General features: G+C 34.4%; 2 protein-coding genes across 8 annotated transcripts in view; both read left to right on the forward strand.

Annotated features, from left to right (window-relative positions):
- Positions 1-10,089, forward strand: part of EPHA6 (EPH receptor A6) — a 925,594-nt gene extending 915,505 nt beyond the window's left edge. For both annotated transcript variants that reach the window (XM_055383471.2, XM_019024873.4), the window contains 2 exons: positions 8,752-8,901; positions 9,913-10,089. In XM_055383471.2, the coding sequence (XP_055239446.2) occupies positions 8,752-8,901; positions 9,913-10,027 (265 nt within the window). In that variant the 3' untranslated portion in view covers positions 10,028-10,089. The remainder of the gene's footprint in view (positions 1-8,751; positions 8,902-9,912) is intronic.
- A 14,609-nt stretch (positions 10,090-24,698) lies between these two features.
- Positions 24,699-27,736, forward strand: part of ARL6 (ARF like GTPase 6) — a 37,867-nt gene continuing 34,829 nt past the window's right edge. For 4 of the 6 annotated variants that reach the window (XR_002005448.4, XR_008678557.2, XM_019024860.4 and 1 more), the window contains exon 1: positions 24,699-26,418. The gene's annotated coding sequence lies outside the window, so the exon portion shown is untranslated. Of the gene's footprint in view, positions 26,419-27,413; positions 27,513-27,736 lie in introns of all 6 variants that reach the window. The other 2 variants (XR_002005449.4, XM_019024861.4) reach the window with 1 other exon arrangement.

The raw sequence follows: 27,736 nt of genomic DNA on the forward strand, positions 1-27,736 counted from the left end.
CATGAGTGGCAAGCTCTGAGACAGCACTGCAGCACGCAGGCCAAAAGTTGGGTGCTTTATATAAACTTGGCATCTTGATTCAATTCTAAAGTCTGATCTCTGGGAAACCAAATTGAAGTTTTTGTGACTGATTTGCTAGCTTCATTTCTGACAAAGACATATGTGATACTGCTTTTGCCATTAATATACTTTTGTTTGAGAAACAAAAAGAATCAGTGTTCTAAGGTTCACATGCCTGAACCTTTATCAGCGTTCTCATTTTCACGGCAGCCTGGATGGGTTCTCCTGCTCCACCCTCTTACCTCCAAAACCACCCACCCACTCTGTTTCTGATTCCAGAGAACTGAGACTGTTTAGGGAGAAGAGACACAGTAGATTAAAGGATAGCAATATTACCTAAAGAATGCCTGTTTTATGCTCATAAAACGGTGACACTGCTTCTCTGTCTCCCAAATTGCAGAGCCCAGTTGTCTGCCCCAGAGTGATGCTGGATTAAGGAAACATGACATATGTAGAATTTCCATCTTTTTTCCTGTATCTCTCAAACCTGAAAAGGAGTCCAGGTGTATAATCCACTGCAACTCTTCTTAAATTCTCCTGCACTTTCCTTTTGTGTAGCATCCCCAACCCCCAGATTTCTCTCACACTTATATGCTGATATTACTCTCTCATCTGCTAGGTCCCCATGGTTTTTATTCCATTCTAATTGCTTTTTTCTCAAGACTCACCTGAGAAGCTGTTATCCTTTCTCTTGACAGAGTAGTAAGAGGGGAAGAAATTAAAGTGACAAAGGGATGAGGAAGGCCATGAAATCCACAGTTTAATAATTTTATACTAACATATTGAAAATGTAATAATTTTATACTAACATATTGGAAATTTCATAAACCTATATCTGCAATTGTTCCTCTCAAAGGTCAGAGTACCTAAATTGAAAACACGTTGGTCATAGAAGGCTTTCATTATTTGGTGCAGCAAATATTCTTGTGCCTGACACACTCCCATGGGAATATTCAGAGCTCTGTGCAGTTCCCAACATGCTTGCTTTCTCTCCTACTCAAGAAAGTGTAGATATACCATATAAGTGAATGTGGCAGTATTATAAGTATAACCCTAAATCCAACTAACAGTAAAAAACTAATTTGCAGAACCACTGTATTAATATAGGCAGTTATCCTTTCATAAATGTGAATTTCAAACTACCCTCACATTCATTCACTTTACAATAATGCCTTATAACTGCCTTTCAAATAATTATTTGTAGCTGTCATGTCACGCACAGCCCTTGGGAGAAAGGACCCAGCTTAAGGCCAAGGTTGTGTGTAGAACAGCATCTGGAGCAGTGCCCGGCCATGCACTTTAAAACACCTTTTTCTCCTTCTCCACTAACCCTCAGGGCTAGCCTTGTAGCTGCTCCCAACCCCAAGTATTTTCCCACTTTGTAGATTGATAGCTACATGGTGACCCTTCACCCAGTCCTACCTCCCCCACCCTCACCCACATTGTCCTACACATTTATTCTGCATTGTTTTCAACCCTCGCCCCTGATTACTCCACACATGGAAGTCTACTGAGTGCACCAGGCTATAGTCAGCTGGTCAGTATCCTTTAGGACAGAGTTTCAATGTAATGGGAAAATAATGCTTTCTTCTAATCCCTGCTCCAGGTCCCCAGCGTGTCACTGACAAAGAACTTGACACATTAGGGGCTTCTTGACTATCAGCTCAAATGTGGCATCCCGGGATGGGCAGCAGTTGTCCAGATGTTGGCTACCTCAGAAATAATGCTTTGCCCAGGCCAAGACACCTTATGTACTGTATATTGTTACTACCCACTGGGCCATAATTAGGGATCTTATAAGACTTTAGCAACTGCAACTACCAGCTTCTGTAGTGCATATTAGTCTATCTTGTAACTTTAAAGCACTTAGTTTCCAGTAATATGTGAATCATGAAGGTAGGGAAAAGCCCATACCAATACCATTATTTAGAACCTCTTCTTTAAAAAACTGTGAATAATGCTATAAGACTGAATAGTACTATCTCTCTCCATTTAGCGAATTATGCACCAATACTGCTATCTTCTGAATACAATAACTTCCAACATTTTGATATAAAATTTTCTACTTATTTTGAGAAGATTTTGTTCAATGCCACATAGGCCATACATAATCAGCATTTGCTGAATTGTTTATCTCTATACACCAAGTCATAGACAACTTTTTTTTTTTTATTCTTGTTGCTAGCACTTTTAAATATGCTTTTCATGACAGAGAAATAACTGGCTGGCCAAAACCAATGTTGAAATTGAATAATAAGCAAACTTTTGTGGAAGGAAGACAGAATATGAAAGATGGATCAGGAGATTTGAAACTTCTATCTGCCCATTAGAAAAATCTAAATTCAGCCAGGCTCAGTGGCTCACACCTGTAATCCTGACCCTTTGAGAGGCCAAGGTGGCAGGATCACTTGACGCCAGGAGTTCACCAGCCTGAGCAACAAAATGAGACCCCATCTCTACAAAAATTAAAAACTAAAATTAGCCAGGCATGGTGGCACATGCCTGTGGTCCCAACTACTCGAGAGAGCAAGGTGGGAGGATCACTTGAGCCCAGGACTTCAAGTCTGCTGTGCACTATGATCATGACACTACACTCCAGCCTGGGCAACAGAGTGAGACCCCGTATCTAAAAAAAAGAGAAAAGAAAAATAGAAAATTCCCATAAACTGCTGTCACAAGATCTTTATAATATAATGTCAATATCCATATTAATACTGATACAAACTCTTAATATATATTATCAACAATAACTATGACTGCCATTTGTTGAGAGCCTACTATGTGCCAGTTGTGGTACTAGGGGCTTTTATTGGTTATGTCACTTAATCCTCACTGTTATTATTCCCATCCCTTAGACACGGAAACAGAGACATAAAGAGGCTAACTTTCCCAAGAGTACACAGCAATAATGAGTAGATCAGGAATTTGAAGGCCACTGACTCCAAGTCCTTGCTCTTTCCAGTATACAACATAGAATCACACAGAAAGGCAAGATGTTTGCTAGTACAACACTGCTTCAAAAATATGATTCTAAGAAAAGGGGGTACATTTTCACATTTCCAGATAGATTTTATCTGGACTAGTCAAACTTCATAGATGGAGTCTATTAAAATTCAAAAAACAATTCTTGCTGGAGAGCAGCCTGTTATTTTATGTCCCAGTAGGCAAATACTAGAATGTAGAGAATATGACCTTAGTCATGGGAATAAATAGAAAATACATAGTCCATATATCCCCCAAACACCCTCCCACAATGCCCAGCCACTTGAAGAACATTACTTGAAAAAGGAAAGTAGTAATAGCAACAATATAGAGAAATGAGGAAAATATGGCAGTAACATCACATAATTCCAGAATTACGTCCTCAGGCATTTCTGTAGATTGAATTTTTCTGGTGCTGGCATAAATACGTTTTGCTTCTTTTTCTCACTATGGCAGATATTACTAATCATCACAACACTCTCCTGCTGAGTCCAGATTCTGCCTTAGTATCCTTCTCATGACAACATTTTGACAACCACTGCCAATGAATTGCAGTTGGCATGTGACATGAGACTATTTTCTGATCCTGGATTATTTCCTCACAAAAGCAGGCTTTTCTTAAGGTTCAGGGGTCTATTACTCTGGCCGTAGGAACCATGTGCTGGGTACACTACTGGGAATTATGGGAAATTCTTTATAAGTATTATCCCTGCTCTGCATCTGTTCCTCTTAATGTTCAAACATATCTACAACTTTAAATTTTACTTTGAAATTTTAATTTTCATTCCTTCATATTTTTCACTAGTTATCAGCCTTATTATGTTTAAATAATCATATCAATAAAAAACAATTGAAGACTTACTGAAAATAAAAGACTGACAAAAGATAATTAATGTCCTTAACACTGTGGAGTTAGACTGTTTGAAACAAATATATATTACCCACAAGCACAAAATATCTGTATCTATATCTATAGATTATATGTCTATGCATTTGAGGTTTCATAGCCCTTTGAGTAAAATTACACTTTAAAAATGTTTTAAATATCAAAATTATTTCATTAATTTAATGTGTTCACATTGAATGTTAGGCTTAATTGCAGAAAGGACTTTTTAAAAATATATGATTATGTAAATTCTTCTTCCAAGGGTATGTACATAGTGTATGCACGACAAAATTATTTCATGGATTAAGTGAATAGTGTGAAGTGCAGTCCCTGAGTCACGAGATGAGGAACTCATGTAAAAGCAGCCATATTGCATTAAGTCAATGTGCTGTTGTTGCTCTAGGTCTGGTTATAATTGCAGGTGAACCCTTAACCCTAAGCTACCCAACTCCACCTATCACTGCCTCTTTCTCCACTCTGAAACCTATAAAGACAGAATAAACATTTTCACAATACAAGGAATAATTTGAATAAACAGCATATTATTTAATAAGTTGACCACTATATCAACAGGTACTTACTCTTCTAGGTTTTTTATTTATTGGAATTAAGTGAAAATATTCATCATGAATCAGCCATCATGTTATGGACCAAACTGTTCTGTAGATAATTTAATATTCAAGTCTGAGTCATCACGTATTTAATGAACTCGTATAATGTTTTCAGCATTATGTGAGTGCCTACACAAAAACAGAGAGATGTGTTCCTGCCCTCGGGGAGTTTTCACTTATTCTTTTAAAAAAATCTTCTGTCTTATGAATTTTTCCCAAAGAAGTTATTCAATTGAAACAAAAAGAAACATGCTCTAAGACTACATACTCATGTTTACTAAAAGAATGTTGTTAGCAACCTAAGAGTCTAACTTTAGAGAATTAACAAATTATTAAGCATCCACATATAGAATATTATGCACTCATTTGAATATGAAAACTGCAGAAACATGGGATACATTCATGAATATGTGAAATGAAGGCAATGTAAAATAAAATGGACCCTATCTGTACATTTCTGCTAATCACATATACATGTATTAGCTAGGAAACAAGAAGTTGTGTTAGAGTGCAAGAGAAGAAAAGCCTTTAAGCATGTGAGGGTGTCATGTTAAAACAGAATCTTAGCTTGCAATAGTGTTTCTCAAAATATAACCTTTCTTGAATCATTTTAGTATGTCTATTACTATTATGTATTTATATGATGAATATAAAACATGGAAAACTTTGAGGATAAAACACTTCTTGCTTTTTAATGGTAGTATTGATATATATTGATGACCTATCTAAGGAATTTCTAAGTTAAAACGCTAGTAGTATTGTGAACTCAAAGGGCTCATTAGAGTAAAAACTTCTGGACTCTTACCAGAGCTATTCATTTTTAAACATATTTTATTGTGTTGAAATTTTATATTTATTACTAAACTGTAACATTACCTGTAATACCTATACTCCAGCCCTTTCTATGATCTAAATTAACCGTAATTTTACCTGAAATATCCTAATTCTAGCCCCATTCTCATTCTTCTGAGGAAAAAGTTGATCCTTGACCTTCTATTCTACAATAAGTATTTTTTAAAATGTGAGCTGCAGGTTTTGCTGTAAAGATATTTCTCAGGTGGGCAGTACTCACTAATCACCAAATAGCACAAATTTCTACATGCTTAGCAAATAGCAGACTAAATTTATCATTGTACATGTTTGATAAGAAAGGGCGTTTATTGTTTATTAGGTAATATTCCAGAGAATTCATGTGAGGATAATAGTACCAAGCCCTCGAAGCCAGAAAATAGCAACATTTTTCAACTTCCTTAGAAGATAAGGTGAAAGAAAAGTTATTGCACAGTGTCTGTGAACAATGAGGGGACCCTGACCTTACTAAATCAACTGCCAAGGCAGTCGTATAAAGGCCAAAGAGTAACTAGGTCACTGAAGATGCGTGGAGAGAAAGGGAATTATGGTATTAAAGCATTCTGGAAGCAAATAGCAGATGCTTTTCAACAAGGGAAATAGGCTATTTAAGTCATTTAACATACAGAATGTCCTTCCATGACCTTTTATACTAAGGACATAAAATTAGCAAGTTACATTTCCACTCACCAAATATATGAAATTGTGAAATTTCAAGAGTGATTCCAGTGTTATCTCAGGAGAAAGAAGTAGAAGTCATCTGACTATGTCGGTGCATCGAGAATGGCATAGGAGTATGAAGGGAAAGTCACTTTAATACATTCTTTTAATTTTCTTCAGTTTTAACGAACTACTTTGACAAGTATTTAAAAGACAGGAGAGTCACGTTGTTTTGAAATAGGACACTCAATTTTCTAACATGTGGTTTTATTTATGTTAACAAGCAACAAGGATATCCTGGTCATTTTGATATTTAAACTTGGTCAGTGAAGTATGGTATATCCCCTGAAACTGGTCAAATAATTTAGAAAAATAATGTAGAAGCTATTCTGAATTATCTTACATATTTACAATGCACATTAGAGCAGTGAAAACTCTGAGAAATGCTACAACTTAAAAATCTGCTTCACAATTTTTGCCATGAAGACCTTTATTATTTTGTATTTTACATATGAATTTTTATTTTACAATATTGATTAACATAAACACCTCTAGGAAACTTTGAATAAATACAGCAACAATTCAAGTATTTGTTGTTAGATGCTATGATAGCTTTCCAATCTTTGAATATGACTGATCTTTGTTTTAGGTCAAATCATGAATCATTTTGATGTTAATTAAAATGAAACAGCCCACAATCAAAATAACATTGCAATCTGTAGTACAGGAAAAAAGAATGCAGCTTAACAGCCTCCAAATAGGAAATGCAATAGAATTGAGTAGTGTTAAAAAGGACAGAAGTCACTGTATGGATAACCAGACCCAATATTGACTACAGTGTAATCAATCACAAGGTATATGCACTTAATTTATGTTAATTCCAATCATATATAAAGAGTACAACCCCACCCTGTAATCTCTGTTCACCCCACCTCCACCTTCAGCTAGACCTCAGTTTAGAAAAAGGTAGGTCAATGTAGTAATAAAAGGAAAACCAAATAAATGAATTCTAGGCCTTCCAAGGGCACCTTTCAGAATCTTCAGTAGTTGTACCATATACAACTTGTGCTCCTAAAAGACTCAGGTCCTGGTGACTTTAGGGTGACTTAAAGGATTTTTAAGGGTAATTTTGATGGTTAGGGAATTTCAGTTTTTACCTTAAGTATTAACCTTAGGACCTAATTCCCATATTATTAGTAGAACAATACCAGGGTTATATAGCATGTATATGCCCTTCTGCTTCACAGTAGGGGAATTCTTACTTCACATGGTGTAATCATGTGTGCTCATAGCTTATCAATTGCTAGTGAAAGCTGAAGTAGTTCAAATGTGAATGGTAAAAACATTTTGATAAAACAGTCCAAATATGAACATTAAAATCTATGGCTCTAATTGTCTTTGTAGATACTTTCATTCTTTAACTTTATAAAACTTAAAAAACAAAGTAAATGAAAGTTGAACTAACTTCAATATTCCAATAAAAATAACTCAGTGATTCACTTCTAATAAGGAAGTTTTTCATTACTTACAATATATCGATTTCACTCAAACACTAAATTTTTTTTAAAGATTGTTACTGCTTTACTAGTTAATATAAATTACAGATCTAAAAATTCTTTAAATGATATATTTATTACCATAGAGCTTTTGTAACACATTTATTACTATAAAAGCACTTTTACCACCAAATATTTTTTAAAACATGCAAAATATTTTAATGTGTATTTTTATGTAATTATGTAAAGAAACTAATACAATTTATTGTCAGAATGGCTTAAATACACAATTCTGAGTTACTTTTACCAGAATTTATAAGATTAATTCTGTTTTTATTCTCTCTGACTTAAGCTATTATATATAACTATTTCATATATATTGCATATAAATATGTGTATGTAATGTATATATAAGCACATGTATACCCTAGCCTTTCCAAAGTAATATCTTTATACTGCCCCTTGCATCAGATCTGAGAAACAAAAATAAAGATTGCTATATCATTGCCTTTAAGATCCATTTTCTTGTTAACCCAACCTAACATTGATTTTGTGTTGTTTTGTGCCTTATTAATATCTGTGCTTTGGGGACATTACCCTAGCTTGTATGTGTGTAAATCTTATTCATGCAACTGAACTCTATGACAATAAAATTACACTTTAAGAAATGATAAATTATTATTGAATGAGAACAGATAAATGGAAGTTTGATCAATGAATTCACCATAAGAAGGAGAAGAACTATCACAGCAAATGTAGAAAAGGACATGGATTCAGGGGTAGGTCAGACAGGGGAAGAATGAACATCCTGTGGCTACTCTCCTTGTGGGGATAAGGGATGGGCTATTCCTTAAGTTTCAAAACAAAATTTGATGCAAGAGAAAAAAGTATAAGAAGAAGGGGGATAGCAAGATGTGAGTTATCTCAACATCCATCATAAAGAAATTAAAAAGAAAAAAAAGATCAATGTAAGGCCCAGTCATAGCAAAAAGCACAAAAAGACAAAAGTGTTCCACCAGATAAGTCACTGATTTGATAAATAATTTTTTAAAGTGACTGATTTGAATAAGATAGAAAATCAGAGGCTTTCAAATGGAGAATAAAAACATTAGATGTAAGAATATTGTAAAAGTAAAAATAAAGTTCCGTGATTTGTGCTTTATTTGGCTTTTAAATGCTCTCCATGTTTTGTTTTGTTTTCTTACAGAATGCCAGAGTCCCCTGGTGAAGTTCCGGAATATCCTTTGTTTGTCACAGTTGGTGACTGGCTAGATTCTATAAAGATGGGGCAATACAAGAATAATTTCGTGGCAGCAGGGTTTACAACATTTGACCTGATTTCAAGAATGAGCATTGAGTAAGTGATATTAGGGTTATTACTGTAACGAGATGTCCTGCTGGGGATTATAAGTTCAAATGCTGTATCAAGAACACCTTTCCTTAGGCTAGTGGGTAATTTCCAAGTCTTTGCTCACCATTTCTAACTATCATTCTAGTGGAAGTTGGACATTACACTTTTAGCTATTATTCTTTGAAAGAATATATTTAATTCAAATAGCTATTTAAAATATTTTAAATGTTTTCTAAAATGCATGTTACTCTCATCCAAATCATAGACTTTATGTCAACTTAATTTTACCTTGGCAAATTATTACTCACATATATTAATATTGCATAATCAGTTTCTATTACCTTCATCAAATAATGCAATATTATCATGTCATTTTCAGAGCTCCTTCTAGATATTATAATGGTCAACCATTTTCCACTATCTCAAAGATTGTCTTTTGCCTACATGCAATGAAAATATTTAACATGTGCTTAAAAGACTAAACGGTTAGTTTGAATCATATTAAATTGCCATTGTTTTAAGACAGTAATGGCAATTTCATACAGTACAACCTAAGGGCATTTTTTCTAGATATCAAAAATCCATGAGAAATCAAACGGAGTTCATATTATACCTTCCATCCTACATAATCACCATTTTGCTAATACTGTTGCAAATGTATATCATTACCTAAATTATATAGCATTTACGCCTATGAAATATCTGAGTATTACATAAGTACCTGTGTATAAAATTGAAAAATATATATTATTACATCTGAGATTAACTTTATGTATTCTGTGGATCCAGAGAAAAGGAAAAAAAGAAACAAAGTTTTGCTGCTCATTTAAATCTCTGCTTAACAAGTAAGCTACACTATTTTTGGTAACTGTGGCAGAGTGCTTATTTAATATATTTAAATATTCATTTTATCTTGCATGCTTATTAGATCTAAATGTTCATATTCTGTATCTCTCTCTCTCTCTCTCTTTCTTGCTCTCGCTCTCGCTCTCACTCTTGCTCTCTCCTTTCCTTCAGTGACATTAGAAGAATTGGAGTCATACTTATTGGACACCAGAGACGAATAGTCAGCAGCATACAGACTTTACGTTTACACATGATGCACATACAGGAGAAGGGATTTCATGTATGAAAGTACCACAAGCACCTGTGTTTTGTGCCTCAGCATTTCTAAAATGAACGATATCCTCTCTACTACTCTCTCTTCTGATTCTCCAAACATCACTTCACAAACTGCAGTCTTCTGTTCAGACTATAGGCACACACCTTATGTTTATGCTTCCAACCAGGATTTTAAAATCATGCTACATAAATCCGCTCTGAATAACCTGCAACTAAAACCCTGGCCCACTGCAGATTATTGCTACGCAATGGTAAATAACTCAGCATGGATGTGTAATTTTGTATAAGCCGTATATGGGAAGTGTTCACGGACTTAACCTAAAGAAATTTATCCAGGTGGGGCTTCCTTAGTGATGTATGTAGAGTGTGATGGTAGATGAGAAAGAACTAGTTGACCTCTTTTTCATGTTTTGTGATCAAGTAGCTTCCAAACTGACATAAATGTTTCATTTTTAGATAATTATATTCAGCTCTATTGGTTGTATTGTTACTTTATTTTTTAATACTTTAACTGTTGGTGCCTGATATTGTTAGAATTATTTGCAGAAATGACCAGTGATATCATGTAATGAATTTTTGTGAGGTATGACTATGGTGAGAAGGGGGTTATTAGCGAGGGAGAAAAAAATACTGTGTTTATAAATCTTCTGAGGCTGGGTTTGTCAATTTTTTAAAAATTAACTTTATAATGTCATACATATTTCATAGTTGGTGGTAGTTTAAAGGCTTTTCACCTCTAATTTTATTTATTTATTTATTTATTTTTACTAACCGTAGTATATTTCTCTACTACCTTATGAAGACCGCTCCTGGAAAGACCAAGGGTGACTTCATTGATCTAATGGCTTTCATAGAGAAAAGCTTGGGATAAATCCATGACTATTTCCTTTGTGCATTGTCACAAGTTTGCAAAAGCAATTATCAAAGCACTGAGAAAATTGGTAATTCTCAGTAGAATTGCTTTGAATAAAATACGTTAGATTATACCCTTAGATTTAATGTAAAATTATTAATTTAATTTAAACAGAACTTTATGATAGATACATGGTGGCCCAAGAAAATAAACAGACTTAGCTGATCATTTGGTATTGGCGCATTTTGCAAGTTGAAGCTTTCTTATGTTTTCTTTGCAAAAATAGTTACATGAACATGCTGAGCTCTTTTCCAAACCTTCTAAGAAATAAGTATGAATACTCCAAAGAGCATATAAACAGATCTTACACATGAGCATAGTGTGTCAACCTGGGTCCAACGTACAGTTACGTAAAAATGAGAACACAGCTGTGTTGTCATAATCTTCTGAGAGGCTTAAAAAACAAAGGTAAATATATATTTTAAGTGATTCAAGCTGAGTTGGCTTATCAAAATAGTGCTATATCTTATGAACAAATTAAATTATAAAATCAGCTGCTCCCAGTAAAACTAAAAAAATGACGACTGTTTTAGGTGGAAGAGTAAGTAAAATGTGTTGAGAGAAAAAAAACAGAGCAGGTTGTCTAAAGATGCTAATTTAATAAATTAGCTTTTGTTGGATCTCAGTGATAATGGTGCCCTACCCACCCACATTCTCAAATTCCTATCTAAATTCATTTTTTGTCATAGTAGTGGTTTGTTTTTTTTTTAAATAAAGGACCCTGTTTTTGTTTTTTGTTTTTGTTTTTGTTGTTCGTTTGTTTGTTTTTGAGATGGAGGCGTTTTGCTCTTGTTGCCCAGGCTGGAGTGCAATGATATCTTGGCTCACTGTAACCTCTGCCTCCCGGGTTCAAGTGATTCTCCTGCCTCAGCCACCCGAGTAGCTGGGATTACAGGCGCCTGCCACCACTCCCGGCTAATTTTTGTATTTTTAGTAGAGACGGGGTTTCACCATGTTGGCCAGGCTGCTCGAACTCCTGACCTCAGGTGATCTGCCCGCCTCAGCCTCTCAAAGTGCTGAGATTACAGGCGTGAGCCACCGCGCCTGGCCATTTTTTTCTTATATTTAGATTTTGTTGATCGTCCCTTTATACTAGACCCTTCTACATATTTTCTTTTGCTGACTTGTCTCCTGATTTTTCCCTACCACAGCTTAATCCTTCTCATTTCAAAACAAATGTGTAAAGCAAAGCTAGAAGGAAGAGTCTTTAGATGTTTCTTAAAATATACAAAAAAAGGTAGGGGGTGATGGGAAAATCATCACTTTTCAAGTAAGTGTGCCAGATATAGCTAGCCACATTTTCCAGCCATCAACCTGCATGGTTGTGCGTCACTCATAGACTATCTGCAGTTTGCTTGATACATTTACACAAATCTGGATACACTTAGAAGAAATATAAAATTTCCATATTTACCTATCTTCAAATATATATTAAATAAGAACAGATATAAAACAGATTAAATTTATTAATCATATATTTATTTTTATAATACAAAAAAGGTATTTAGGAAAATAAGGAATAGAATAATATGGTCTTCCACAGCACTCTGTCGGCACCATCTGTGTACCTTGAAATAAATTCTATTAAGTTATTTAAACTTCTATGGGATGAGCATTCAGTGATTACAAGATTAAAGTTGTCTATTAAGAATTTTTTCTTTTAAAATGTCTGATGATCCTATTCTACATCTGGTTAATTTGTACTTATTTTTTCTTTCTCTAACATCTTTTGATAGTATCATAAAACTACTTTTTGCTTTGTCTCTCATCCCATGTCTCCTTCAAAATTCCTTTTAAATTATAATTTTATTTTTCAGAATGGTAAGCATGATAATCTTAAATGTAACTTTGAACTTCATTATGGTTATGGCAACATTGAAACATGTGTGCAAGATTAAACAGAAACATTAAAATATAAGGATTTACTATAAGGATTTACTGCCTACCAATCATGGACCCCATGATCCCAGGAATATTACAATATTCAGGAATATTAACAGTTAAAATGCCAAATTCATCTGAAAATTTTACATGAAACATTTTGAGACTTACTAGTGTACATTTTAGGTAATTAAATGTTTAATATGCAAAGCATAAAACTTAATTATAAAAAGAAATAAGTAACTTCCATAAATCACAAGTCTTCAGGAATAATCTTTGATACCTAAAATATGCATATAGACTCACATACCTACTTTATTTTAAATGTCTTGATCTATGCTACTGAGGGGGTGTTTTGGATTTTAAAACCAGACAGTCAAAAAATCATTTTCATTTTATTTCTAGATGGTCAATTTTCAGTCTATGGTGAACTCATTATCTCATAGTAGAAGGCATATTTGGAAAAAATGTGAAAACAATGTACAATCAAGGAGAGAGATAAAGTATTTAAATCATTTTAAAAAGCAATCAAATTGCAAAATTTTGGTGGTTTAACATGAATCAAGAATTATAGCACTTTTGCAATGAGTTATAACTGGTGATAAATGTTCTACATTCCATATCAAAATAAGACATCTTATTTCACTCTGCATTGGTCTTTAAAATCTATCAAAGTATAACCTGAATAAAACTGCCTTCCAGCAACAGCTTTAAAACCTATCTCAGCCCATGAATGGAAAACACATCCAAATCCGATCCTTGAAAAGCAAAGGCTCTAAAGAAGCTCTTCAGAAGAGATGGTAAAGAATGAATTATTTTACTTATCACCCAACCACATTTCTTAAAAATGTGTTGTGGTGTCTTTTCCTACCAAATTTCTGCTCTACAAGGCAGTCAGTTAAATCTCTCATTTCATAATTTTCACTGTGCTAGTTCTTTCTTTTCTCCTCTTTTATTAAATTTTCTAAAACTTTCTCAGCCCTGTTTTTAATTCCCCCATCCTCTCTCTTTATTCCTTTCTCAGCTTCTATCATGCCACACATTATCTCGATCAGCATAAAAAAGGTAGCACAACAAATCTAAAAAGATTTTATAGATTTCCTTAGAAGAGGCTTGGGGCAGGGGGATGTTGCAAAAGCTATAATATTTTGGGTTCTATCACATAATTGAGAACATTTGTACTCACAGAGGATATGGATTCTGGCTTTTCCTTAACTTGAAATCAAGTTTTTTGGAAAGTAATTTTGAAATGGATGATGATGATCCTTTTTAATTGCTTTAACTAAGGAAGTTTATTATTAATATTTTAAAAATTAGTATTTTAAGATCAATATCTGTTGTTATAAACTCACAGTTGGTGTCCATGTCTCTATATATCAAAGAGATTTGAAGCATATGCATCACTTCTTTTAGTATGAGCATCTTAACTTTTCCAATCTCAAATTCTGTGAAGTAGAAGAGACTCATATTACTTTACATTCAATCAACAAATATTTTAATATTTTTTAATATGAAGACTCCAAAAGGTAGAGGAGTACACTGGGTTAAATGGATGGTATTCTTCCACCAGAATATAAGATACTGAAGTCACCTAACTTTTGGTTTTTATAAGCAACATTTTCAACAATTTTTCAATCTTTATAATGTTCCACAAAGACAGTATAGATTTTATCTAGTTCAGCTTAACAAATATCTATGGAATATCTCCTATATGCACAAAATTTTACTACAAAGATAAGTTTGGCTGTGCTGTCATTGCTTTCAAGTAACTCTCATTATTAAAATTTAGAGCTTTATTTGCTATGTTTGCTATGGTTGCCATGTCACCGGGGGATAGCACTTTCCATAGAATATAAAGAAATAAATAGGATCTTCATCCAGTGTGAATTGGATTTGCAATTCTAATTCAAATGTAAAGAAATATTTTGGACCTCAAATTCTCATAGTATTCTTCCGAAACACTCCATAATCCTTCTGGCGGGGGGGAAGCATACTTCCTGGGTTCTCTAAAACAGTTTCTCTCATTAACAGTTGATCCTCTTCAGGAGTCACAGATTTTTATTGTCTGATAGCATAGCTATCAGTTCGTATATGGATTCACTACCTCAAAGGTGCCTCCTGTTAGAAAACGTTAGCTTTTTTTCAAGAGCAATTCTGAAGTAATCTCTTGTTCAAGCTTATTCACTTGTTCTAGTAAACATAATAATAGGTATGAACTGCAATGGTAGCATAAAATCCTTTTAAATTCCATCCATTTAACAGGGGAAATAGATGATTACTCCTGACTATAACATATTACTAAGTGAAATGATAGAAACATCTTATATTGTGTAAAAGTAAACACTCCATCTATTTCTTACTGTTAAAAAAAAAGTACTGATGAGATGTAGCAAAGATTTCTCAGGATAAAAATTAACTTTTTTTGTTATAAGTGGATGTGGCATAATGTACATGTATTCTTGGAAAAAAATTAAAAGATCCAGAAAAAGATACAGGTCATCAAAATGTAGTTTTAACAAATCATCTTTTTCCGAGTAATAAATTAGCTTCAAATTAACAATGAGTTTGTATAAAAAATAACATTTATATATATATATATTTTTTTGAGATGGAGTTTCCCTCTTGTTGCCCAGGCTGGCGTGCAATGGTGCAATCTTGGCTCACCACAACCTCCGCCTCCCAGGTTCAAGCAATTCTCCTGCCTCAGCCTCCCGAGTAGCTAGAATTACAGGCATGCGCCACCACGCCCAGCTAATTTTGTATTTTTAGTAGAGACGGGGTTTCTCCATGTTGGTTAGGCTGGTCTCGAACTCCCGACCTCAGGTGATCTGCCCGCCTCAGCCTCCCAAAGTGCTGGGATTACAGGCGTGAGCCACTGTGCCCAGTGAGATTTATAGCTTAATGGAAAGACTTGGATTCTTTGCTCTTAATTCAAAAGAGTTTTTGTTTTATTAGCATTTACTTCTTGAGATTTTACAATATATTTGGTACTTCTTTAGGTAGCCAGTGGCAATCCAAAATTACATTTTAAAATGAAAAAAAGAGAAAACTTTTCAATTACTAAGGCAGGCAAAGCACTAGGAAATGAATAAACTTTACCTTTTAAAAAGGAATCTGTCAACTGCAAAGTTTGTTTATCTCAGTGACATCAAGTGATTTTTGCACTGTCCCATTGAAAGCAAAGTTTCCTTTATTTATTTATTTATTCATTTATTTTTGAGACGGAGTCTCGCTCTGTCGCCCAGGCTGGAGTGCAGTGGCGCGATCTCGGCTCACTGCTAACTTCGCCTCCTGGGTTCACGCCATTCTCCTGCCTCAGTCTCCCGAGTAGCTGGAACTACAGGCGTCCGCCACCACGCCCGGCTAATTTTTTGTATTTTTAGTAGAGACGGAGTTTCACCATGTTAGCCAGGATGGTCTCGATCTCCTGACCTGGTGATCCAACCGCCTCGGCCTCCCAAAGTGGTGGGATTACAGGCGTGAGCCACCGCACCCGGCCACAAAGTTTTCTTTTAAACAAAACATGGAAAAGTTCTTGCTTGAACTTTCACACTGATTAATCAAAATAACAAATCTCTACATCATTAAGAGAACTTTTGATTTGTTTCATTATAGAGAAAGTCTCAAAGAATTCCATTACCCTTAGACACAACTAATTCATTCCTCAGAATAACAAAGGTATTAAAGAAAAATCACTTGACAGATGAGGAGGAAAAATAGCTCTTAAATGTTAAATAAAGATGTGGCTTCTATATTTAATTAAAAAATAAGGTATAAATTAACAACACAATCTTCTCAGGAGTTGTAAACTAGAAAAGTATCAGAATTAGTGAAAATCTTCCCTCAAGTAAAACTGTTCTTACTTGTATTTTCTGCATTATTTGTGACCTCTGGCCATTTTTAATTTGTCATAATAAACTCATTTCTGGTTAGATAATAAGTTATAATCTCAACAAATCAGAACAACTGAGATACAAGTATAGATATGGTGCTCTACAAAATAATAAAAGGAGGACAACTCTAATTCAGGATTCCTATTTAGTTAGTAACAGGGTCTCCATCTCATTATCCCTCGCTGAAGTGAGAACTATCTTTATCCCAAAATAATACATTAGTATAGAAAAAATTCCAAGGATATAAGAATCATTTTTCATATATTCCATTCAATTTGTATATTTAGGTATTAGTAACTGAGGATAGATATCTTTGTTTCATGAGTTTAATATGAGCTTACATGAGAAGCAAATTGATGTGAACATTTCTCTACAAGTTTTTCCACATTTGTAGCTCATCCTTAGAACAGTCTTAATTTGGCTGTGTTCTATAAAGACTCAATATCATTTAATTTTTCAAAATCATGATAGGGAGAAGAATGCTAATTTGTAAAGATAGGCAAACACTACACTTTTAAGATTTTTACTGTATGTAAAATGTCCTCTTCCACTGCTTTTATAATTAAAAATCTCTTTTCTACCTTTAGTAATTTGTAGGATGAACTGTATGCATTTAGATAGAAATTGCTTTTGTTAAATTTACATTTAAACACATCTTCATTCACTTAGAGAAGCCATAATATAATTCTTCATATTAGTTTATTTTTCAAAGTAGTAACTTTTGCTATCTTTAGAATTCTCATCTACCCAGTAATATAATTATTAAAGTCATGAGGAAGTTTTTCTTTGACTGTGCATGCTTTATTTATTACCATATTGTTTTTGTCTTCAGAATAAGTCTGCTCAAAATTGTAGCCTTTAGAAGCTCTATAACAAAAATCAATGGCCAATAACTTGCTAACAAACTTGTAACTGAACAAGCTATTTTTTTCTGTCAATGTGATTGATATGCTCATTGTTAAATTCAACTTGTTTAAATATCCATTGGTATATTATCAAGAGCTATTACTGCAATAACCTCAAAGTATCTTTAAGACAATGCTGAATATCATACACAGTTAATAAACAATGATTGGAGCTTTTCAAAATTGCTGCTCTGCATGGAAAGTAAGGTTTAATGTGCATAAATGTTTGTCATTGAAGTTTGGAATTTATTTTAATGTACTCTTTCTTCCCATGCTAGATATGTCTTCAAAGAAAAATGTATTAATATATTCATACTATGCAAAAATATCATTTTGTTCTTACCAAAAAAATGTAGCTTTGATAAAATTTTATGGTTTTTAGGCCTCTTAGAGTAAAAAAAATCAAAATGTGAAATGGGAGCATTTTGGGGAGGGAGCAGGACACAATATCTGAGCAGTGTTAACAAATATGAACATGAGTAACATTTGATGTAAAGATTATGGTGTGTGCTTGATTTTGGATACATTATTATTCATTTTGTTAATCACATTCCACCTTGGATTGTGACATTGAAAAACACTGAATATATACAGGATATAAATATCTTTGGGATATTTTACATAATTATACTTATTTTTAATTTTGCGTACAGTGAAAACTTTGACAGTTTAATTTTGAATTTTGAAGGAATACTTTTTAACAGTCTTTGTTTCTTAAAATGTTAATTATGGTATACCTGCTATAGTAACCTCATTTTTTAAAAAAATCAGAGGCAAAGCAAGAATGCAGAACATGGCAACAGACTAAGTTCCACTAAAATTAAGGAAAACACTAAAAGGTAATACAGTACAAAGAGGAGTTTGTTTTAAAGTTGTTACTTACCTCATTTTAAAAACTGTTAGAAAAGAGTGAATAAAAAGTATGTCACAGTACTGTTACTGGTAATTTTGAAACTAAAGTGCATTTCAAGGATGGGAATCTCTAATATAAATGAGTACACTAATAGTTGTTAAAATATGTATTGATATATAAAATTAGAAAGAAATGTCATCAAAATATCAAAAATAGGAAAAACTTCATTTTAAAAATGTTTTGTGATAGAACAAGTCATCAAAATTCTTAACATTTCCATATTATTAATCCTTTGTTTTCCAAGACATATATAATCAAAGAATTTGCCAAAAAATTCAAATAATAATACATTGAATATTGGACTGCCATAGTACTTTAAACATATTAATAAATTATCCCATGGATAATAAAGAGATTTTTTTTCCAGCCATCATTAAATATAAAAATAGTATATATCAAGATGCATAAAAAAGGAACTTACTTGATACCGTCTTTTAGCATCAATTTATCTTGTTAAGCAGTTATATTAATTTTACACATACTCTTAAATGCTTAAAAACATAGTACTTACATATTAATTTTATGTGATATAATATATTTTGATCTCTAAATGCTTACATTCTTTCAAGAAGATTGCCTTCTCTTTCCAGTTGTTTTAAGTATTTTAAAAAAGAGCCATTGTATTTTTTTATATTTCCATTCAGTCTCATTATGCTTGAAAGTTTCCAACTCTCAAATAAGTTGAAACCAAGTGTCATAGCACAGTGGCTAGAAGTTATTCTTTTTGAAGTTATTCTTCTTTTATTTAATATTAGTCTGATATCCCCTAAAATTTGCTAGAGAAAGCAAACTCTTCTCATGAATGGAAATACAAAATGAAAATTCTCCACTGGATGTTATAAATTCAAAAAAAGAACATATATTTTTTATAGTTACTTCTCACTACTTACTGCTTATTCAGTTTGTAAAATCTTACCAAGTAGGATACTTCAAACCAGAGTGAAAAGCTACTGCATTTACGTGTAATCTGCTTATTTTCTTCAGAGTTTCCAAAAACCTTTGAGAAAACAAAATAATCGTTTTCCCCACCTTACAACCTTGATCACTCTACCATTAAATGCAATAATAAGGTATCTATAATATAACAATAAAAAATATCAGTCAAAGCTTAGTGTTTACCTCTTTAAACTATATAACAAATATAACCATAGCAACAACAAATTAAAGGAGATCATGTCTCCTTACTGGTCCAAAATTGTATAATTCCTAAATTTTCATATATATACTGACATACCTTTAAAATATATTTATCTGTAAGTCCATTCACTCCATTCAACTGTTTATTGAACACTACCATGTACCATTGTCCTGTTCTAAGCACTGAGGATACATGGTGACCAAGACAAGCAAACTCCCTGTCTCATGGAATTGACCTTCTAGTGATAAAGACACACAATGAAGAAATAGTGATGTGCTGTGCTTATAATTAAAAATGTTATATAGCATGACTGTGGCTCCTTTAAGCGGTAGAGGAAATCTTCCCCCAAGGACATGCCATTTAAACTGATATCTGAAAAGCATGAAGGAAGCATCCATGAGAAGATATGGGGGAAGAGCATTACAAGCAGAGAGAAAATTTAATGAATGAAATTACAAGCAGAGGGGAATAGTTAATGAACGAAAATTTGGAGTGTTGGAGAGTAGAGAACAGTGTTCTTGGTACACTGAAATGAGGCAAAAAGAGGAGAAGGTATACGCATGAGGCTACTGGAGTAATTCCAGCAAAAACGTGGTGGATTCACTACTTCAAGATTTGGAAGGCATCAGTATATACATGCTATTTAAAGTTTGGAAATCACCTAGGAAAAGCCTGTAGAGGTAGGCCTAGGATTGCACTATATGCTATTCCAATGTTTAATAGGCAGATAATTAGAATTAAACAGAAGAAATGGAGTATAAAGTAAGCTAGAGAAAAAGGAAATGCAGTTGCTCATCTGGATTAAATGCTTTTAAGAAGTCAAGATTAGAACAAAGAAATGTCCATGGGAATTAGCAACATGGAAGTTGTTGTTGTTGATGACCTTCACAAGTTCATCAACTATGAAAATAGTGGAGTCAACTATCAACTATGAAATAGTGGAGTCAAATCCTAACTGACGTGGATTAAGGCGAGATGTAAAGGAAGGAGGTGAAATCACTATCTATAAACAACTCTCTCAAAAAGCTTTGATGTAAAGGGAGCAAGAGAAATAGGATAATAGCTGCAGAAAGGAAGTCAAGGAATTGTCTTGTTTTTTAAGGATGCTACGGCATGTTTATCTACTAATGAAAATGACTTGGCAGACAGGGGAAAACTGATTATGCAAGAGAGATGATAATTGTAACAAAGGCCTTGAGAGATAGAGGGGTTGCGATTTAAAGCATAAGTAGGGAGGTTAATTTTTGATAGGTGCCGGAATATAGAACTCCAATGAAAGGAAGGCAGAATGTGTAATGTGCAAATAGGTTGGTATATTTGTGGTAGAAAGGGAAGGATGTCACTACGTAAGTTTTTTTTTAATTTTACCAAGAATGAGATAAAAGCCAATATGCAGGATGGGAAGGACGTATAGGTTGGAAGAGACATATGTAAGTAGTTGGATAGTAGGAAAGTGAATATATATTAGATGAAATATTTTAAAGGCATCTTTACTAAATAATATTTTTGAGACATCTTATTGGAAGACCCAAAACTTTGAATTCTGTGGTTTCCAAGGACTCTGGTAAGAGTCCTTTCCATAATATAGAGATTGAGAACTTCTCAATGCCATAAATACTGTTTTCCTTATTTTCATCTATTACAGATTAAAAGGCAGAAACATTTTGTAGCTAATCTGTTATAATGCAAAGCCTATCAAACTTAAAATTAGCTTAATCCTGAAAGATGTATATTGCATAATCAACCTGTCACTTTTTTCAAACACGATTTGGGAGGGTATTGAGGTCCCATGTAAATTTTAAAATAAAAGACAAACAGGAACTAATCTTTTAGTAAAAATTATTTTGTTTTCATATAGGAAAACAATGCCTTCTGTCATTTACAGAAAACACATGGGCAATATGGTTGGTTGTTCATTGTGCCCCTCTATCCTATAGGAAGAACGTGATCTTTTAATTGTGCTTGGTGCTTTGTTTCTGGAGGTGTATATATATATATATATATATATATATATAATATATGTGTATATATATATATAATATATGTGTATATACCATATGTATATATATGTATATATACATATGTGTATATATATGTATATATACATATGTGTATATATGTATATATACCATATGTGTATATATACGTATATATACCATATGTATATATACATATGTATGTGTGTATATATATCTCTCTAGGTTGTATGTAATTCAATATGTTGGAATTTAAAGATGCATTATTATTTGGATTTGATGTGAAATTAGATTGTGAATAATGGAATGAGATTGCTCTCCATTTTTTGCTGTTCTAGCATAGCCAAAAATATAAATATATAGATGTACATATACATATGTATTTGGTTAAACACTTTAAATTTTAAATGGCCGCATCAAATTTTAAATGGTAGATGATATCAACAATTGCAGTGCACTCAAAATGTTATAAAATCTTTGTAGCACAAATCCTGAAGTATATGCAAACTAAATAGCATATTTATATAAAATACCTAGATAACATGTCTAGGTTGAGATATTTAATCCCTCATAGAGCTATATTTGACTAATAAAAAATGACAGCTAAAAATAATTTCCCTCCCTATAAGTACAAATATGATTTTTAAAGCATCATTGTAACTTGTCATGAAGCTATTTATTATTAATTAAGGATTTAACTCTGTACCCATCTGCTCTTACAAAAGGGGAAAAAGATTTATCTATGAGAATAGGGAAGTATAGCACTGTTTTATGTTTTTCTCTTTAGTATTCTGTCACCATTTAAAGCTTCAATATATGCCTTCCACTCAGGTTCCTGACGCAGCCTACATTCTCTTTTCTGGTTATAATCACAATATGGTAGAGCTATAAACAAGGTAAAAAGATGTTAACAATTGAACTGCAATCCTACCTATTATCTACTTTACTATAGCAGTGAAGTAGTCCAGACTTATTTGAAGGTGGTACTATTTTTATCTTACAAAAATCTACTATAATATTAATAACTTTCCATGTAAATTTTCATGTGCTGGCATGCTTACAAGTTAATAGTGTTATAGAATGCTCAGCTCTCAATATGAGGGGTTGTTTGTGGTGAATTGCATAACATATGTTATCTATTTGCTGAAAGAATATGCTGTTTAGCAAACTACCTGCTGAGCAACATAATAAGATTTTTGTACAAGGTACAAATTACTAATTATTGTATTTTATTTTTCTATGATTTCCTAAGAGGCATTATCAGGGTCTTACAGATGGAGTAAGCCTGTTTATTAAAATATCTATTGGCAAATAAAAGTTACAGCTTTGGTGGTTGAATCTGTGACTTTTTTGTATTGTTGTATTTATGCAGATCTAATGCAATTTATTTTTTGGTCTAATAAATCTAGATGCTGTTTAGATAATTTAGTAATTCTGGATGCAAAATCATAGTTGTAAATTTTTTAAATAATGTCATTAGGTTTAGACATAAATTCACAGAAATCACTATAAAAAAACTAGTAAATATTTTTGTAGCGATTTTATATTGGAAAATATTTTGTGAGATTCAAGTAAATTAAAGTGTTCATTGCAGAGGCAGTACTGCACAGAAATTGCAGATGAAAAAAGGGTACACATAACATCAACTGTTGAAACACAGCTTTAGACCAAAGTTTACACCAAAAAGTTGCAGTAAGTTATAACTCAGGGATTATCTATATTCTTTTAAAAGTTGCTGGTGAGAAAATAACGCTAAAGTATCCTGAATTAATCAGAACAGTGCTGTGTTCATTATATCTGACTCTTTTCTTTTTTATAATTTTCTTACTACAGTTCTAAAAGCCAGTATGAAATTAAAACTGGTGAGAAGGTACCTAAAATTATCTTCTGTTATGGTTAAGTGGCTTTAAGAAAATCACGTAGCATTTTTAAAGTTTGTTATTGTCATAATAAAATAAAAAGAGTCAAACTAACTTCTTAAATCAAGCGAAACAATTGTATCTCAGCCTCTGAATGTACTCGTGAGAGGAGTTTCAGTTGACAAAGCACCAAAACAGCAGATTCAACCATATGAAATATTTATATGTATTTATTTTTAATAGAGATGGGGTCTCCAACCTCTGGCCTCCGGAGATCCTCCTGCCTTACTTAGCCTCCCAAAGTGGTGGGATTACAGTGTGAGCCACTGTGCCCAGCCTTTGTGTTTTTTGTTTTGTTTTGTTTTTGAGTGCAGGGTCTCACCCTTTTGCCCAGGCCAGAGTGCAATGGCACAATCTCAGCTCACCGCAACCTCTGCCTCCCCGGTTCAAGCGATTCTCCTGCCTCAGCCGCTTGAGTAGCTGGGATTTCAGGAACGTGCCACCACACCCGGCTAATTTTTGTGTCTTTAGTGGAGATGGGGTTTCACCATGTTGGCCAGGCTGGTCTTGAACTCCTGACCTCGTGATCCACCTGCTTCAGCCTCCCAAAGTGCTGGGATTACAGGCGTGAGACACCGGGCCTGGCAGCCTTTATGTTTTTTTAAGTTTAATATCTTCAAGGCTAACATTTTTTCTAGATTATTTAACTGCTTTATTTCATAACATTTATCTCTAGTAATAAGCCATCTATCAACTATACTTATCTAAGATAACGATTTGACTAGCTACATTTTTGTAAAAGAATTATCTATCTGCCTTGGTTTCCTGAAAAGTTGGATGCTCAATATGTCCATTTTATTTCCAGTTTTCACCAAATGTTTTATATTAAGCCAAAAGAGATGAACTCAACCTAGAGGCAGAAAATATCAACTTAGCAGGAAAAATTGAGTCTGTCCATGAAAGTTTTCTGAAATATAACATTTCTGCCTATCGCTAAGAAAAAAAAAATGTTATATTTTGGCCGCAAGCACATTAGCTTCCATCTCTTACAAGTAAGTCACAACACCCAGGCACACAGAAAAGTGTTCAACACCTCCCTGTCAATGCATTCACGATCAGAAGTTCAGAAGTTAAAGAACCACCACAGTTACGGTTTGGGTCAATTTTGTTTACACAATAAAAAGCTCAAGACAAAAGAAGACAGGACATTATTTATTGAACAATAAATATGTGCCAAACATTTGTATTTCTGTTATCTTTAACACTCAGAACTACCAGATAAGATAAATACTATATTTTTGAAGGTGAGGATAGAAGCACGGAGAAGGGTAAATTGGGCTAAGACCACACAGTAAGAAAGAATGTATTTCCATACTCCATTTTTACAAGGACATTTATATGTTGATATGGATCCATAGGGTCTTTGTTTTGTTTTTGTCTTTCAACAAGAATCACTAATCCAGAGCCGCTTTTGTTTTTTCGCTGTAAAAATGACAATTACATTTGGAAATTTTGGAGAAGTGACAAAAGATAAATCACCCCATAATCACACGCTTACAACCGTCCCCCCTACCATATTACTTTGAAATAATTCCTTCTAGTCTCTTTTTGCACCCTCCTAGTCCATTTAATAGGCCAAATGAATTGACAGGCCAAAGAACAGGCAGTGCAGTAAACATAATACTAGCTAGTTGAAAAGGGTCGCGCGGTGGGGGGCAGGGGGTCGGAAATCCTACACCCATGGCAAACAAAGAAAAATGAAGAGATACAAACCCCTATTTGAAGAATGAGGCCATTCACTGGGGGTGAGGTTAGTGGAGTTGGGCAGATTGAAAGGCTAGATCTTTAAAATGACTGCATCTGTAATGTGTCCGTTGGAAAACGCAGTAATAAAAGATGTGGGGAAGGGTATGCCTAAATATTTTCTATTTGAAAACCATTTGTGACTATGACTATAAAATCCAAGTGCAATTTAAGAAGGTGGTCAACTTTAAGTATTGACTATTAATACCTTTCCTGACCACCTACCGATTTGATTCTGGAGACTGTAATCTACTCACAGGAGATTATGCCTGGTAGAAATCTCTTCGGGAGACCACACAACTAAGAAGCAGGGGTACTTTATTAGCCGAATAACACCTTTTGACTTTTTACACCAGTTCTCCCCTCTACCTTCCTGTATTAACAGTTTTACCTCTACAGGGACTCAGGGTGGGAGGCCTATCAGAACCCAGAGAAGAGTCGGTGCGATGGGCAACTGGGGAACTCCGGCGCACATCTTGCCCCAGGGGGGACAGTATCGTCTTGCAGTCGTTGCCACAACGCTACGCTGGTGCCCGGTAACGACACTCTCCGCGCCACACCCAGCGCCAGCCTCTTGGATCCCCAGGAAGACCAGGGCCGAGCGACAAACACGCAGCACACGCGAACGCCAAACGCTTCCCAGAAAGCTGTGCGCGAGCCTACAACTCCCATGATGCTACGCCGGGAACTGCCCGGCTCCTCGCAGGAAATAGGCAGCTCACCCTGCCACCTGTGCACACATTTTTCTTCAATGTATAGTTCCTCGGCGCGCCTCTGGCCTTTTCCCGGAGCTCTTCAATCCCAGAAGCTATAGCACAACGGCTGAATCGCCAGGACCCCCGGGGAGGCGTGACTTCAGAACCGGAAGAAGCTCCTGTTGCCAAGGGAACGGTGCCTGCCAAGGCGCCTGCTCAGCGACTGATGCACAGACTGCTGCAGAGGCTGCCGGTTTTCCCAAGTTCTAGAGACGGCTTTGCTCATTACCAGGCATCCTTCCCATGTAGGCATCGAGAAGAAGGCTGAGGGACCCTCGCACCAGATTTCCATCCCGGAGACCGATACGAGTGCGTCCATTCCTGTTGCCAGCTCCTGCGCCCTCCGGACTAACCTCAAAAACCAGGTATCTCCTCAACCCCGGTTTTTAAAGCCAGCGCCACCCTCTGTCCCCGTCAGTTTTAGAATTCCTCTTTGGTCTTTCCCATGTTTTTCACTCCACGCGTGTAGTTGTTGCTAATGTATGAGAAGTAGAAAAGAAGGTGAGTTATAGAGGCCCTAGAAAACTTACTAAACTGGTTTGGACGTATGTTTGGTTGATGGGTTTTAACAGTGCTCAACTTAGACCCGTGTATTTGGGGTGTGTGTGTGTGTGTGTGTGTAAGTGTAATTTAAATTCTGTCATAAAAAACTGAAAGCCGAATAAGAATGTTTATTTGGGGTAATAAAAGTAGGCAACATTTCAATCAACAAACACTTTACAGAGTTTACTAAGTATCATTCGTGGTGTTTTCTCTGGGCTACCACTCTGTCTCTGCAGCTTACCCTCTAAGCTGTTAACTGTGGATAACATCCTAATTCTTCTGGACTTCTCTGGCAATATGTAATCCTTTAGGAAACAGTCTGTCAGACAATAACCAAGAGAATTTGGCTGGTGTGCAAAGAGAGGGTTACAGTAAAATAAGAAACAAGAAAGGAAGATTGGAGCCAGATTGTGAACAACCTTAAAAGCTGTGCTTGGAAGTTTGAAACTACTGGCTTTATTCTGAAAGCCAGTGGTTCTCAATAGTAACTTCACATCAGAAACACTGGGTAGCTTTTAAAACTACAGATGCCCTGATCTCATTTTCAAAAATTCGGATTCAGCAATTGATTTCAGAGTGCAGCCAGGGTTGAGAATCATGGCTATCAGAGTAGGAAGCTGCAGAAAACAGTTATATCTCTCGCTGCACGCTTAAGACACGATTAACAAATGTTGACTGGCTTCAGTTATCTTTTATTTATGCATGCAGAAAGTCAACTTATGGAAGGAAAATTATAACTACTTGAAATGTAGAAGTTTAAAGGCTCTATGATAGTTGTTTATAAAGCAATTTCAATAAATGTGATTACCTCTTTTAGAAAAACTGCCTGCTCTTCTAAATTGTGTGTCCCAAAATATTTCATTAACAAGTATCAAGTGATAATCCATGGAAAAGTGATGGAAAGTCACAATACAAGGTACTGTGAAAAACGAATATTCAAGCATCAGGCTTTAAACACTCAGTGCTTTATAGTAGATGCTTAAAGGGGGGGAAATGTGAGACGTTGTCGTTTTTAAAACATAAGTTCTAAATTGTATGAAATGGAGAACAAGATATAAGCATTTATATCAATATGTTTACGCAGTAAATAAAGTGAGTAATAGCAAATTTACTTTGAAATCAAATGGTATGTGTGAATTG

The sequence above is a fragment of the Gorilla gorilla genome, chromosome 2 (assembly GCF_029281585.2).
Source record: "Gorilla gorilla gorilla isolate KB3781 chromosome 2, NHGRI_mGorGor1-v2.1_pri, whole genome shotgun sequence".
Lineage (NCBI taxonomy): Eukaryota > Metazoa > Chordata > Mammalia > Primates > Hominidae > Gorilla > Gorilla gorilla.